The sequence below is a fragment of the Astatotilapia calliptera genome, chromosome 1 (assembly GCF_964374335.1).
Source record: "Astatotilapia calliptera chromosome 1, fAstCal68.1, whole genome shotgun sequence".
In the NCBI taxonomy this organism is placed as follows: domain Eukaryota; kingdom Metazoa; phylum Chordata; class Actinopteri; order Cichliformes; family Cichlidae; genus Astatotilapia; species Astatotilapia calliptera.
The window spans coordinates 25,622,788-25,639,346 of record NC_137422.1 but is presented as its reverse complement, the minus strand read 5'-3'; the positions used below and the strand labels follow the sequence as shown (position 1 = coordinate 25,639,346).

At 40.0% G+C, this 16,559-nt stretch overlaps 1 protein-coding gene across 2 annotated transcripts in view; it reads left to right on the top strand.

The window, feature by feature from the left end:
- Positions 1-16,559, top strand: part of elp4 (elongator acetyltransferase complex subunit 4) — a 60,662-nt gene that overhangs the window by 7,252 nt on the left and 36,851 nt on the right. The window contains exons 1-6 of one of the 2 annotated variants that reach the window (XM_026170274.2): positions 16-231; positions 1,427-1,462; positions 8,542-8,663; positions 9,881-10,015; positions 11,427-11,563; positions 14,250-14,334. In XM_026170274.2, coding sequence (XP_026026059.1) covers positions 54-231; positions 1,427-1,462; positions 8,542-8,663; positions 9,881-10,015; positions 11,427-11,563; positions 14,250-14,334 — 693 coding nt within the window. In that variant the 5' untranslated portion in view covers positions 16-53. Of the gene's footprint in view, positions 1-15; positions 232-1,426; positions 1,463-8,541; positions 8,664-9,880; positions 10,016-11,426; positions 11,564-14,249; positions 14,335-16,559 lie in introns of those variants that run through there. The other variant, XM_080299261.1, reaches the window with a different exon arrangement.

Genomic DNA, 16,559 nt, shown 5'->3' with positions numbered 1-16,559 from the left:
GATTGGATAACACGTGCCAAAACATCAGCACGCGTCAGCACGTTACTGACAGTATGGCAGCCCCCGTGAATAGTGTGGGTAAACCCTCAGCCGAACGTCCACCGTTCAATAGTACGAGTTTTCAGAAGAAAACAAGGAGCAAGTTAATATCCATACCTGGTACTAGACCTTCGGTTCAAAATGGACAGCTCCTAGTCTCCACCGGTGTCACGTCACTCGACTATTTGCTCGGTCAGTCTATCATTAGGATGCTAGCTACAAAGGCTAGCAGTATTTCTCAATCTAACTTTCGCATGCTGGATTTCACGTTACTGCAACGTACTGTATTCATATTATCAATGCAATGAGAATGAGAAGAAAAGCCATTATATTAAGGACGAGTTATGACGTTTGACATTGCCAGGACAAGACAAATATGCTTTTATTTTAAACGCATAATGCATATTCTAATTAGTACTAGATGGAAAAGCTGTCTGTGAGAAAACAGTGAAAACAACTAGGTAATTTTCACAATAAATGTTGATTATAACAAAATACCCAGAGGGCCTTATTCATTCCCAGTTAAATCCATTTCCCTATTAATTTTTGTGGACATTATATAATCAGTTACATTCTTATTAGTTGTCTTGCACTGTGGTAAGCTAATTCGATAGTGTGGCACCTGCTGAGTTGTTGCTTTTCTTAATTCAGACTAAATCTATTAAGGCCACTTTAGTCTTAGGTTAGGTGTGGGTTAAATGGAGCAAAAAAAAGGATATCTGCCATTTTAAGGTCTAACTCTTAATGAAGCTCCTGGCATAACAAAATAGGGCAGGTTTATTATTCAAATAGTCATTTCTGTAAAAAGTACGGTTGTCTGAAAGCATCTAACAGTTGAAAAAAAAAAGTACTACAATTATATTCACATGTTCATGTTGTCTCTGCCAGCTAAACCTGTGAAAAAATATTTCTCCACAACGTCAAAATACTCTCTAGTTATGACAGAACCTTTGTGACAACTGTACTGTCTATTAATTGTTTACCTGTCTGTCAGTATGTTGCACCTGTCGTTCTAATTTGTCATTTGACAAACGTTTTGTCAGATGAGCAGCTGATGTGGCCATAAAAATAGTTTTTCACAGAAAGTACAGTTCCTGGTTGAACAGACAGACAAATGTTTTGACGCGTCTTTACTGAACAGTGATTGGCAGTGCTCGTGGAAACATAATCTTGTCACGACTTGGAGCTTGTAGAGAGTTGCTGTTGTGCTCACTGGGTTCATGGGTTCATTTGACATAGTGACAAGTCTAAGTGTCTCTTGTGTAGATCCAAAAGGACAGAGATGTTAGCAGCAGTTGAACAAAAGGAGGGTTCATAGTGATTTGGATATATTGTATATATGAGACTAACATGTAAACAATATTTTGTTTTTTGTTTCCGCAAACAGGTGGTGGATTAGCAGTTGGAACAGTGCTTCTCATAGGTGAGCATGTCACTTTAAATGTCTAAGTATTGACTAGTTTATGGTTTCTGTTAATTGGACCAAAGAGCAAGAGGAGGTCCTTTTTTACCAGCTGCTATAAGACTGTTTAATGTACAGTGATGCCAGTATGATGTTATCTATGTTTTGCATACTTGCTAATTAGTTAGTGGCTGTTATTTATACATGTATTAACATTATTATGATTAAATATTGGTTTGGTCTTTGAGATATGTGGTAGCAGACATGTGTTGCTACTCTGGCAATAAAGGATCTATCTAGCTAGCTAGCTACCTAGCTCACTATCTAGCTATCCTGTTAATTCAGGTTGAATGGGCTCAATATGAGAAAGCTTGAAATCAGTCTTAAAAGATAATTAAATATTTAGGGGTCCAAGTAACAAATAGTTCTAATCACCAAACAGACACTGTAATTTTTCAGCGTCTTCCTTCTTCTTCCTATTATTATTATTGCTCCAGTGTTTTACTCCACACATCTTCAGAAATGCTAGGGTCTGCTGAGTGACTTGAATTGAATCAATAGAACGTGTTTGTGAGGCTTTGTGTTGATGTCTGCATCCACTGCAGTTTGTTGTGAATGCAAGGATCTGTCCAGCCACAATGCAACAAATATACAAACTTCACATGCTTCCTCCAATCAGACTCCAACTCAGTTAAACATATCCCTGCTGCCCACAGCTGTCAGGAAGTTTAATCCTAAAATTTTGGGTCAAAAGTGAAGCTTTGGCAGCCCTAAAATTGTTTTGATTCCTTTTCTTATAAATTATATTTCTGCCATAAAATTGTTTGTGCAACAAAATAATTTCTTGATACAGTCATATAAAAAAGAATGTTTTCTCAGGACTCTGTAGTTATGTGAAAAATTAAGTATATACCCCATGATTCAGTAGCTTATAGAACCACTTTTAGCAGCAATAACTTGAAAGAATCATTTTCACATTGTTGTGAATGAGTTGGTCTACTTTTTTTTACAATGTTGCTTCAGTTCATTAAGATTTGTGGGTATGTGTTCATGCACTGCTCTCTTACAGCCTTTTAAGGTTCTTTAAAAACAAGCCATACTTGGTCAGTCTTTTTCTAACTGCACTGTCATGAACTTTTAACATTTAACATGCTAACTAAGCCCTCTGGATTCTGAGATGTAGGTCTGGCCTTGGGATGAATTTGCTAGGACTTTCACTGTTTTCCAGTTGAGAGCAATGTTTCTTACTGTGGACTCCAAGCTATTTGATTTTGCTGCTGTCTTTCCTTCTTAGTATTATTTACAGAAGTGGTCACACTTGCTGACAGACAGTTAAGTGAGTTAAGTTATTCAAGTTCATTTGATTAGCAGCGCCCTTTTAATTCCTATGGAAGCAGTAAGAGTGTACTTAGTTTTTCACATGACTGCATAAAGCTATGTGGAAACTTTCATCTTCACCTTACTGTATATTAAGCCTCAATATGTGTGCAAAGGCATTTTAGGTTTTTATATTTATTTTACCAAATTAAATTAAATAATACAACATATTACAAACATACAAAATATAAGAAATAGTTCTAATATATACAAATAGCTCAATTATAAATATCCAGAATATTACAAAGATTAAAGATATATGATTGACATTCTACTCTAAACTGTAAACTTTAAAAGCTTTGTTATTTTGTTGTTTTCACTGTAGAGGATGTTCAAAAGGGTGTAACTTGTGTACTGTGCATTACATGGAGGAGTTGTACTGGGAGCCACAGGCAGGAATGTCGTTCAGTGGTGCATTTGGGTCAAGTCATTCTCTCACTGAACATGCTCCTGTGACTGGTCAGCACATCATGGTCTGGGTGGGAGTGGATGTTTCCCACAATGCTGTTGTCCATCATTGTCCTTATCTTGGACAACATCCATCTCTCCAACACTACTTTAAGGGAGCTCCATCCAGCTCCATCCCTGCATCCCTTCCTGTAGAGTGCAGTGGTGTTTTTAACCCAGTCCAGTTTATTATCAATGTGTACTCCGAGGTTTTTATAGTCCTCCGCAATGTCCAGATCGAACCCCTGGATTGAAACAGGAATCACAGGTTTCCTGGTCCTCCTAAACCATCAATTCTTTGGTCTTTGTCACATTGAGCTGCAGATGATGGTGCTCACACCATGTGACAAAGGAGTCCACCAGCCCGGTACTCTGTCTCATCACCCTCAAAGGTGCATTCAACCATTCTAGAGTCATCAGAATACTGAAGATGGCAGGTCTCTGTGTAGTGGCTGAAGTCTGTGGTGTAGAGGGTAAACAGGAAAGGGGAGAGGACAGTCCCGTGTGGTGCCCGGTGTTGCTGATCACCTTTTCAGACACACAATATTGAAGATGCACATATTGTAGTCTTTCTGTCAGGTGCTCAACAATCCAGGACACAAGAGAGGCATCCACCTGCATCACTTTCAGCTTATTGCCCAGTAGGGCCGGCCTTATGATATTGAATCCACTGGAAAATTCGAAAAACATGACTTACAGTGCTCAACAGCTTCAGTCCACCCGTTACAAAGCTTTCTAAGTTCTTGAATCAACTTTTCTTGAAAATCTTCTCAATGGCATTCCTTTTCTTGTCTCTTGTTCATCTTTTCCTGTCACATTTTCCAGTCAAGTTAACATTAATATGCTTTGATACAGCACTTTGAGAACAGCCAGCCTTTTAAGCAGTGACCTTCTTTGTCTTATGGTCCTTGTGGAGTATGTCGGTAATCATCATGTGGACAACTTTCAAGTCAGCAGTCTTCATCATGATTGCGATTGTTTATACTGAATGACACCAAGAGATATACGATATTTTTGCAGGACCTGAACACAGAGATAAATAATCTAATAATTTCAGGTATTCAAAGAAAAAAAAGTTTTAAAATATTCCACTTTATGTGATTAATATAGAAGACATGAAATTCTGCCTTTTGGAATTCAGTCTGTTGCATAATTAGCTTTTTAGAAACTCTCCGCAGCAGTTTCAATGAAGAGATTTCAAGGCACATAGTTACTTTATCCTCTATATTCCTTTGGGATCAATAAAGTTATTCTTATTCTTTATTCTTATATTCATATATTCATTCGTGTAGTGCCAAAATTAAATGTATTCCTGAAATGAAATCAGCAAGCTACAGCTGACAATATTGTTGGTTGTTCTCTCCATCTTTGTCTTTAACATGTCGCTGTCTAGCAGAATGGCAAATAGACTGATGACCCTTTGGTCTCCAGTTAGAATCCCAGGTGTTCACACTTCTACTGTGATCCTTAATTAATATGCTCATCTGCAGATGTGTTATAGAACTTTTCAGAATTACATTCAAAGCAAGTGGATTTTCTGGGGACATAAATGTCTTCCACTGTATTATTATTGTTATTATTATCATTCATCATAGGCTAGGCTATATGCACTGGTGGACAGTAAGGTTAAGATAGTCATGTTTCCCCTTGAAGCTGTAATTTGTGTGTAGCCAAGGCCTATACCAACTGATGATATTGCTTTGCCCTTTAATTCATCCCCCCAATCGATGCAGGAGTCAGTGATTACACACTAATGCGTTCTTCCCTTCCATTTTGTGAATCAATGTACGGTTGGTTTCATCTGGTAATGAGAGACACAGTAAAGGTGAAATGCGTGTGTGTGCATTCTCTTGTGTTTGTCTCTCAAAGAGTGGTGTGTGTGTGTGTGTGTGTGTGTGTGTGTGTGAGAGAGAGAGAGAGATGGTGTGTGTGTGTACACTGTGGTGTCTCTGTGTCTGTTTTGTTGTGTGGGTGGGTGGAATGGGGGGAGTTTGGAGTGTGTGTTTGTTTGTGTTTGTTTCAGGCAGTCGTCTCCTACACTCTGCCCCTTTAGCTGTGATGGCCTGTTTGTGAGACACAGACATAAAATTATCAGACTGGTCGTTGTCTGCCTTTGAAGTGTCTTGAGCTGTCCATCCTGATTTGTCATCCAGAGGGGGATCAGTCCAGTATGGCTGCTGTCTGAAGATCTCTCATCTCTGTGTTTTTTGCAAGAGGAGGAACAAAGCCTCCAAGCTTTTATTATTTTGGTCATGTATGGTCTCATTCTTATAGTTTTAGTAAATGTCTCTTTTCTTTAATCAGCCATCACCGTTAAATTTCACTACATTTTATGACATGTGAATAAAGGTGCTCTTTGACTATATACATATGGACTATGTTGAGAATTGACCACAATGTGGATGGTGATTGAGAAGATGACATGTTTAACTGTTATTATTATGGTAGAATTTCCTGCTAGGATGCTTAGTGGCATAGGTGGCTTGAAGAGGCCTTAAGAGTTGGTTGGATGCCAGTTGGTTCAGTTTAGTCAGATTTAGATGAAAAACAAAAGATAACTGAAGGGTATATTATGAAGTAAGGAAGTTCAACATAGCTGGGGTTTCTTTGTGTTGGCTGGCTTGACAAAATCTAAATCCCCAGTCAGAGATAACGGGTATCACAACAGTAGTTGACAACTTCAAGCTATGTGCATGCTCGCATAAAAAAAGGAGGATTTCACAAGTCATATGACTGTATTTTCTGCACAAATTGATCCCTACGAGTGCCACCTACTTCAGTTGGAGACATTAACAATTAATGATGATAGAACACAAAAAAAATCTAATAGCAAAAGACGAGAGATTAATGCTACAGAAAGTGATTAATATTGGGATTTAGCACAAAGCAATAAAATAAACATTTTCACTTTAGTTATTTTTATTTCTGATGTGACATCCGTAGATTAGATATTTGAAACTTTAAACTCAATACGTTTTAATATTAAACTGTCCCAGAGCCTACTGAAAGAGATGTGAAAATCACTCGTTTTTTTGCCAAATCAAAATAAAATTATTTTTATTGGTTGAATGGGTATTCTTGGTGATAAATAACTCAGTTAAGGCTTAATATAGCTCACATATACGTTAATATTCCTTCGTAATATATGGTAAACAAAAAACTTTATAAGAAGTGATAAAAGCAAAGAAAAATCAAGTAAAGGTTCTCAGTTAAAACTCGATAATAATTACGTATAAATCAAGTGTATGTTATGAGGGAATTGTGAACAATAACATGAATCATGTAGGTCTTATAAGACTTACATATAAATTAAAAGTATTTTCTTTTGGAGGAAATAGAGATGTTTTTTCTATGTATTTTCTCTATGAATAGCTTCTTATCTGAGCTTTAAGGACACAAATATTTTAAATATGTTTTAAAGGTATATTTTTTGGTGTCAAGGTGATCAGTCAGAAAAATCATAACACCATAGGTCTAACATTAATAAACTGCGCAAAGACAAATGGCAGCTGTGAGTTGAACCCTACCACTGGAGATACATTAATAGACATTAAAGGCTTGCAAATGCTGCTAAATTAACCCTTATTTGTAGTAGTGTTTATAGTAGTGATTCACTTTTTGAAAGCTTTTTTAAACAACTGTATTCTTTTGTTTACCTGCTATGTGTCCTAAATTTAACTCAGCTGCTCAGTAGAAATAATAATAATAGTACTTTATGGACCAAAGACATACAAGGGGAAACATTGTGACCTAGATATTTTCTCCCCTGCAGCTTTAGTAGATATGATTCAGGACTCTTTCTCTCCTGCTCCCTTGTTTGAAGGCAAATGAAGCAGAGGCATTCCCCTTTATCGAACCTTAGTCAGAATAACCAAAAAAAACAAAAAAACAAAGATGGGGGAAAAAATCATCCCATGACTGTCCAGAGTGACTGATCTACCTCAAAGATATGACTGTCCCCCACCCCCTGTTGCTCCTATACCCTGCCACCTCCCGCCTCCTCCTCATACCCCCCGCCTCAACTGCCTAATGACTCCTGGAGGTTCCATTTGTAAGGCTCCCATAGAAACACAACTACAATAGGCCCCATCTTGAGAGGGCCCATCTGGGAGTCTTTGTGGGGCCTGCTGAAAGCCACAAAGGCCTGCTGACCTAGAAACCCATCAATAAGAGAACAGGGAGCCCCACCGACAACAAATTGAAGAGCCATGGAATTTCCTTAGCCATCCTGAGTCCGTAGGTGAGGACCTGGACCAGGAACGTGGGAGGAGAAGGGAATTCTCCGGATGTTCGAGGATGACACCTCAGGATGTCATTCCCAAGCTGTCAGCTGTATGCCCATTACCTTCAACTGTCACTGCTGCCTTTGTCCTTGTGCCCACTGGTTGTCATTGTGAAGAGAGGCCTATGAAATCTTTACAAAATGGTGATTGTGACAGGAAGCAGCAATAGCATGCTGTGAAGGGTTCTGGGCCCTGCTCTGTAGGGTTTCATATTGATGATGCAGGTTTTTCTGCTGGTTTGGGGTGAGGAATGGACGGGTGGCTGCTTTGTACGCAAGAACAAAGACTACTTTTGGGAAAGTGTGTTTGCTGTTTAGAATTATGTGCCGGTCCATTTAATGCCTCCTCTAATGTGGCTCTAATGTCACCCCTCAGAGCAGAGATCTGCCCACCGTGCACAACTTACTTTTTACACTGTTAACTACACCTGATGGAAATGATGTGAGAATGATAGTGAAAGGATGCCATTGCCACTTGAATGCACACAAAAATCTGAGAGATTCATGTGAACCTGTGTCAGGAAGCATTTTGAGAGAAGCTCCTACCTTATCCTACTTCTGCCATCTCTTGTCACTTGTAGTACCTTTCCATTTAGTGGGAGGGTCCAGGTGAATGCTTAAGGCAGGTGTCTTTGCCTCACCTCCACTGCTGTGTGGCGAAATGATAGAAATACTGTTTTAAGACCCTAACAAGAAAGGTGAAGATGTCATCTCCACTTTGATAGTCAGATCACACTACATGTCCCTGTGACATGTCGATTGCCACTTCATGTCCCTCCTAAGGTAACCAGAATGTGCTCCTTACATCAATTACAGTTTGCAGTTGTGATGTGGTCATGAACTGCTGGATCTGTGATGTGTGAATGAATGTTGAAGAAGGAAAGAATATCAACAATGTTTGGCATTAAACAGTTTGGCATTAAACAGAGATTTTTTCCACTTATTATCAAATTCTAATTATTGTTGTCTTTGTTTTATCAATATTTCTTTTTAGAGGAGGACCGATTTGATAGCTACTCTCGCATGATCCTCAAGTACTTCCTGGCAGAAGGAGTGGTGTGTCGGCATGAACTTTTTGTTGCATCAGCTCAAGATAACCCTGATGACATCTTACAGGTATGAGGGGAGGTGTCAGCCATTCTGTAACAACTTGAAATGAAACTGAGGTACTGCAGAGGATGATTTATTTTTCTAAGCTGCGAGTTTTGACGCCAAGGTGGCCTTGTGTTGTTATGTCTGCTTTAACATTTTCCCTTACAACTGTCAAACAAAAAGAACTTTGTTTGAATGTTGGAAAGTACTTGTGGATGTTTGTATAATTCATATATATATATATATATATATATATATATATATATATATATATATACACACACACACACACAGATATGATAGATTTTTTTGTGCTCATAATATAAACCCCCACCTGCTTTACAGTGCAGGCACACAGCTTTTGCTAACATGTGTCAGGGTCAATGGGGGTATCTGGGAGGTCGAGGGTGGCCTGGTTATAGCATTGTTGAAATGTTTCCCGACGTATCACTTTGTGAGGAGCACCATAGCCCCAGAAGCTGATTGCCACCCCGCATAAGGGAGGGGGGCCTCTCTCCCACTGATTGATAGTGGGAGGGGTCATGGCGTCACCCTCTCTTTACATATCAAAGACTTATTAAGAGAGGGGGGCTCCCAATGGGAATATATCACATCATTTAGTGTTTTCACAGCTACATTTGCAGTATTCTAGTTTTCTGATGTTAAGGTTCCTCTTTATGGATTACCATAAGATGCAGTTAAGTGCTTAGAAGGAGAAATGAAGTTGTGATGCACTGTAGTATTGTTGTTACTTAACTAGAGAGATTTAGTTTTGAGTCTCTTATCAGGATCTCTTTCCACATTGTATTTATGTTAAGCCTTAGAAACTGAGATTAAATTCTGCAATGAGTCAGTCTTTAGATTATTATTTTTTTGTAATGTAATACACATGATTATATATCCTGCTGTGTTGCCACTACAGTTGTTTTTAGTTTAAAATATTTGGCCTGCACATAAACTTTTATAAAAACCATGTTATTAGAAACTCATTGGCACTTATGATGCTAAATCATTCAGGATCTAGTTTTTGACCCACCACTGGTAATAATGACAGGTATCTGTTTATTTTAATTCTTTTATATGGATTTAAAAATTTTTTTTTATCATAATAAACTGATGCCCAGGTTCTTCTTACACTGGGACTTTCCATAGTCCCCATATTCTACTCAAAATTTCCATACCAATAGAAATAACTAACCCTTATACCAGTTACATGAAGTGTAATGTACTGCTTTGAACAGGAACTCCCTGCTCCCATCTTGGACGATGTGGCCATTCACAAGCCTGTGGAACAGCCCAGGCTGTCTTGTGAACCCCAGGACAATTTGGATGCTATGAAGATTGCCTGGCGCTATCAGAATCTACCTAAAGTGCAGGTAGTCAGATTGATATATACATTATATATAATGTCTCCTATTGTGTTGGAGTAAAGGTAATCTTTTTTTAATTTTTAAAAGTTCAAAATGTGTCTCTGTTAATGATGATTTGCCAATGGATTGCACTGGCACTCTGGTCTTTAGTGGTTTGGCAATTGTCTCAACCACTAAATCTATCAGCTTCTAAACTCCTTTGTGGGGTGAATGAGGCCTCAGCCTCTCCTTTCAGAGCTGGGCCAGATTACTCGCACTTAACTGGCAATAGGTAGGCTTTTCACTGGTCCCCAACTTGCATATACACACATATACACACGCCTGCACCCCTGCTTAGCCTGGGAAACAAGAGTACTTTGCAGCCTGTGCATTGACATGTCTGCTCGCTCAACCCTATGACCCAGACCTGCGCCTCTGTCTTTCCCCAAATCCCTGCCTTTCCCCCTGCTAGGGTCGGCAGCCCTACACTCTTTCTTCCGCTTTGAGGAGAGGTGACCCTCCCCTTCTACTTCTCTGCAGTCTACCCCCGTTGCTCTATAATCCATATCGCTATGTGGATTAACAGCACACAGTGTGTCCCTGGGGATCCTCTCCTTCTTTCTCTCTCCCTGGAAACTTCTTTATATCTGTGTCCTTTCCTCACCTCTCCCCCTTCCCCTGTAAAATCGTCTTTACAAACCACTAGTAAGCCCAACCAGAGGATTTGCATCCCAAATTCACCCGCAGAGTCAACGCTTACTTTCCCCTTACACACACCTCTCCTGGCATAGCCCACTGAGTTGCTCTCCCGATGAAGACATCAGATCAAAGGTGAGGCCGTCAGGGCGGGGATGGAACGCTAAGCGGGTTGCCTAGCTCACAAAGAGAAGATGAGCTCCTGACCCCCCTGCCCTCCTGACCCCCTCGTCCCGCCAGGAGAGGGACACACCGGGGGCCCTAATCCAGATTAGGAGTAGATTAAGGGCCCCTTTAACAATAGAATCCCTGGTTTCACTCAGAGAGAAGAGCTAAAACTCTCTCTTTCAGCTGCAGGAAAACATCCGCCTTCCCTGCGTCCGTGATGCGTTTGCTTTCACAGCCAGAAGTGGACATTTATGTGAAGAAATGATTAAGAGTGTGGTCATAGTGGTTATTTAACTTCTCTGCTGTAGGAATGTGGAGGAATGACCCATAAACAATGCAATTGCTTTACCATGGAGCGGAAAAACAAACTCTTTACAAATTAGGAAAACAAATAAGTTTTTTTTTCTTGTGAACTGTTCTATTCTTATTTGAAAAACATTAAATACACACCAATTATTTAAAAAAGTTCAAAGCAGGTAGAGGTGTCCGATTTTATTGAAAGTGGTTTTTAAATTAATTGGGTTAGATTTTTTATTGTTTCACTTTCCAAAAATTGACCCTTTGACCTTTTCAGAGTGCCCTGGCCTCTTCTTCCCGATTTGGGCATTACTATGATGTTTCCAAGACAATGGAGCCAGAAATTCGCCAGGCAGCCAAGTGCCACCGCTTCTACCTTCCAGAACATCCCACCCAGTCATCAACAACAAACAGGTAAAAGGACAAGACACTATCAACAGAACACATGGAAACCAATGAGACACGATCCACAGAACAAAGGCACACAAGCACGACACCACCCACAAAACACGGTTATACAAATAAGACATCATCCACAGAACACAGGTAAGCAAACATGGCATTTTTCACAGAATACAGGTACAATGCAAACAGACCAACATCATTTTAAGGTAACATTACTGTATTGTAACTGTCACATGAATTAAAGAAGAGAGTATGAGAGGACTGAGGTTTCTCCCTTTGGTTAAGATTTGTAGGAAATTATTAAACTTTAGGCTTGCAAGGTATAATTGCTTTCCTTGTTATTTGATTAATAATCATTATATTCTCTTTTCTTGATTACATTTTTTAATGTCTATAATTTTACACAGTATATTTTTTAATGGCTTACAAAACATAATTTATCATGTATATGTCCCTTTTTGAGTCTAGGATCCACTGCTATTGAATTAATTATATGAAACATGATTATTATATTTCCTAATTTTCTGTTATTCCCCAAATCAGTCAAGTTTATGTGTTTTCATTAGTTATAGCAGCAAAGCAAGCATGCATCTTGCTAAATTTTGCATTAATAGTTTATGCTTTTCATTGATTTTCTTCAAAATACGAAAATGTCATATCTGTAAGGCTGAAATCGCTTTTTTGTGCTTTTTACATACCTGCTCAAAAGTATCCACATTGTTTTGTACTTTTGAGTCAAATGTCCACTTTCAAAAATATACTGATGCAAATTCATTAAAATCTGGCTGGTTTGTCTTCTGTTCTGAGCAGCGTGCCACTGGCCCAAGTCATTCAGGCTCTTGGAAAGGTTGCGTATGTCTATTCAAATAAGGGCCTTGTTTGCTCAGCGTCTGTTTGATTTCTCCTGCATTGAGTGTACTTAGGGTTCAGAGGTCATGCAGGCTCTTTACTCAAAGAGTGTTGCTGAACACACAAGTGCACACGAAGGCACACTCACACACACACAGGGTAAATATAGCAATCTGGAGCACAGAGGATGTGGAGGAGGCTTTATGGTATCACTCTTCTTTTATGTCAGCAAACAGACTCTTTAGCAGAGCAACTGTCCCAATACACTGAATTTTGTTAACATTCACTTTCAAAAGTGTGGATGGTAAAGTGGACACCACTAGCTGTTATAACTCAACATTGCCTAATGGAAAAACATAAAAGAAAAAAAAATCTTGTCCACTGATGAATCTGAGTAAGCCTGACATAGTGGTGCTGTTGTAGTGTCTGAATGGGTTATAGATCTCACAGGCATTTTGACAGCGGGAAACTACACCTGCACTGCAGCATTGTGCCCCAAGCCCGCCCCGGTATTAACACACATGCATGTGCTCACATACACAGTGCATTGCACACGCACATGTACCACACAAACTCCTAAGCAGGCTACTCCCCCTTGCACGTGTCCAAAGCCCCATGTTGATACCCTAGCTGTTAAATTGCTTCGTTTCACTTGAAGGCATAATTGGCACAAATTGCTCTCTAGGTGATACAGATCCTGTTGTTTAAGACCAAGCATCCCCGTTCTCTCCTCTTTTCTTCCCTTGCTGAAATAGGAACGCTGAGATAAAGAAGCTTCCCTGTGCATGATCCTAATTAGCTGACGCACTAGCCCCTGTAGCTAAGCACCTAGACCTTTTTGGTACCTGAATGAGGGCTGCTCAGTAGGGGTAGCTAAAACACAATGCTGCCTCTCACAATGGCTGCCAACCAGTAGCAACCTCCTCAACTACATGTCACACCATCCCAGCCCCCTACCTCAGAGCTGGGGCATGGGCAGAGAGGCCGTGGAGGGTAGGTGTCCCTCTTTCACCAAGCCAGCTCTATCATTAGCCACAGCGGGGTCAGGAGGCACCATTGTTGTGTTGAATAACTGAAATAGAGTACATGGATATACTTGGCCAAGTGTAATCAACACGAGTGTGTATTACTGTTCTTTATACATGGCTATTGGCGTGTGACCAATCTATGTGTATCAGCTTTTGTAGCCTGCAGGTCGAATTGACAACTGACATAGCAGCCCAGTGTGAGTTACCACAGAGTGGTCATTACAATGGTGGGGCGTTCTTAAGTGGAGGGTCTTGTGTAAAAAGATGGGGTTAACATTCCTGTCGGCCATCCTATAGACACACGGAAGTCCCTTGATTGTTGCTAAATGTTGCTCTGATAACACTGTATGCCCTTTGGCAGTGGTGCACATCTTACCCCTGATTAAACCCAAAATGCTGTTCCCTGTTAATTTTAGATATCAACCCATTAATTCTCCTGTCCTTCTCACGTATCATCTTTGCTGTGCGTATGTTTGTGCATATGCGCGTCTCATCTGTCTATCTGTCTGTCTCGGCACAATCAGATCCTCAGGGAGCTGACAGAGAACCAGTCATGTTGTAATTTAATCAACCAAATAAATTAATTGGATCTCTTGATATGGATCATCTGTCTGCTTCAGTGGCTACAGAAAAGCACAGTCAGGAAGAACATGCTGCAGTCATAGACGATTAAACTACTGCGGTGATAGGCTTGGCCCAGTTTTATCAAAATAGTCTCAGTGACAATTTACATATATTAAATAACCCTTTTGTGTTCTCTTTCTGGGTGTCTGCTTCACTGTTCCCATTCTTTCTGCCCTACCCTGTGCTCTCTCCAGTCGCATGATTGAGTCTTACTCTGCATTGCTGAAGTCCCTTCAAGAGGTCATACACAGAGAAGGCTTTGATTTGTCTACCCCCATGGTAAGAACCAGTATTATATCTGTTTCATTTGAGAGTCTGGAAATGGATGATTTTGCAATTACAGTTTGTATTTTCAATTATTGCAGCCCGTCCCTTCAACAAAAACATCTAATACACATAGAAAGATGTAACTCTATGGGTTTACTTTTTTGGCTAAAACTGTAAACAAAACAATCGAATAAAAATATGATCCACTTCAGGTGATCCTTCAGTTTTAAATTTGCTCCTTTCTGCCCATTCAACCAGTTGCAGCCTTTAAAATGTTCAAAGAAACACTTATCAGTGCTGGGTGATCCAAATCTCTGTGATATAACCTAAACCATGTTTCGTGTGCATTATTGTTTATGGTAAGTGTATGGCAACGATGCTGAACTCTGAAACTGTACCAGGTTACAAATACCACGTCTTAAGCTCACTTTTAATTACAAGCTATTGTTCATATAAATGTTTGTTACAAGCACTGGAGTAGCACAGAGGGAGATACTAGATCTGCATCTGTGACCCCCAACCACTACTTGAGCCTGTTTACCTCTTTCTCACCTGCTCAGGTTGACCTCACCTGTGTGTTCCCAGCTGTGTGTCTTATCTTTGACATAAATCTTCGGAATAATCACCGGTTCTCTTCAGAGTGCCAGAAGCATTTGTGGCCTTATCTACCTCACTTTCCATACTTGTTTATTAAATGTCCTACTGTTAATTTAAAACAATACTTAATAAGTAGTGTTCATACACAAAAGCATGTAAACTCTATTATTTGTGATCCAGTGCGTGCATGTGCATGTATGAACACACACATATGTGCGCGCCTTATTCACCTACATTCTGTGACCCCTCTGCTTGTCACCTGGAGCCACCTCTCCCCCCCTGTCACTCACGCACAAGATTTACCTCCCCTACCCCCCACTTTCCCTCCCCAAGCGCTGTCAATCACACACCAGATTAACTGCTGACATCATTAAAGCAGTGTGGCCGCCCGATGTGCTGTTGGCACAGTCCAGGAATGCAGACTAGCACAGGGCGACATGGGCACACACAGAAAAAAGGCCAGTATGGATGATGGTGTGTATGCATCTTTATGTTGATTCGTTTATCTGCTTTTGGGAGACTGCTCATATTGTGATGGTTTAATATAAATTGTAAATAACAGATTAAAATATTGATTAATCTCCCTGTGCATGTTTTTGGTGGATTCCGTTGAGTTGTGTGAGCCTCCACAAACACTGGCTGATTAGGTCGGGGTTCCAGGCTTGTTGTAGTCTATATGGCTGGCTTCTGGCTGGACCTTATTGGCATTGTTCCCTGATTTTTCTATAGGCTTAACTATAGGAGTTAAGTTTGGCCTCCCTTGCTAATGTTGCCACAGCAACACTGATGTTACCACAGCTCCCCCCTGCTGGGCTGCACATAGAAATAAATTTCTTCTTTTTTTTCTTTTTTTTTGCCTGTCCCATTTGGTTCTTTAGCCGTCAGAATTGTTGTCTGAAGACCAACAAGGATACCCAATGGATTTACTTTGCCAAATGGATCATCACGGCCTTGCTGTATTGGTCCATTTGATCAACCTTTGTTGTTATTATTTATTTTATTTTCAGTTGTTACAGACGGGACAGACATGACTGAGGGATAGTGAGAAAGGGCACTTAAAAAGAGAAAGAAGAGAAAAAAAAAATCTCCTGGATCAGAAATAAATTTCTAATTCTGTGTCCCACAAAACCCGTGATTGAAGAGACTGCTCAACAAAGAAAGTGACTTAAGGGAAGCGCACATAAAACTCATATTTAAGCATAGTAAGGTATAGAAATGAAGCACTGGTGGTGAATAACATGAGTCAACATGAGTTGACTGTAAAAAAATCTCCCAGAAACAATGGGGTTTATTTTTCTAAGATCCCTGTGATTCTGCTCCAGACCCAAATGAAGCTTAGGTCATGTTGTCGGGAGAGGAAGCAGGAGGGAGTGGGGCAGAGGAGATTTCGGGAGGGTTGAGAAAATAGAGGGGGAGGGATAAAGAAGAGAAGAGACTGGGGGACAAAAGCAAAAAGTGAGCAGATTTTAGGCCATGACTTTGTTAATCACTTTTGGCTCTCACCTCAGTAATTAGGAGCCATCCTTACGAAACCCCAAATAAAAGGCAATTGTACTAAAGGCTAAAAAACTCTCACACTTTGGACAGGCTCCTCCATTCTTTCAGTTTCAGTGATATATATATCCCACCACTGTTTGGCC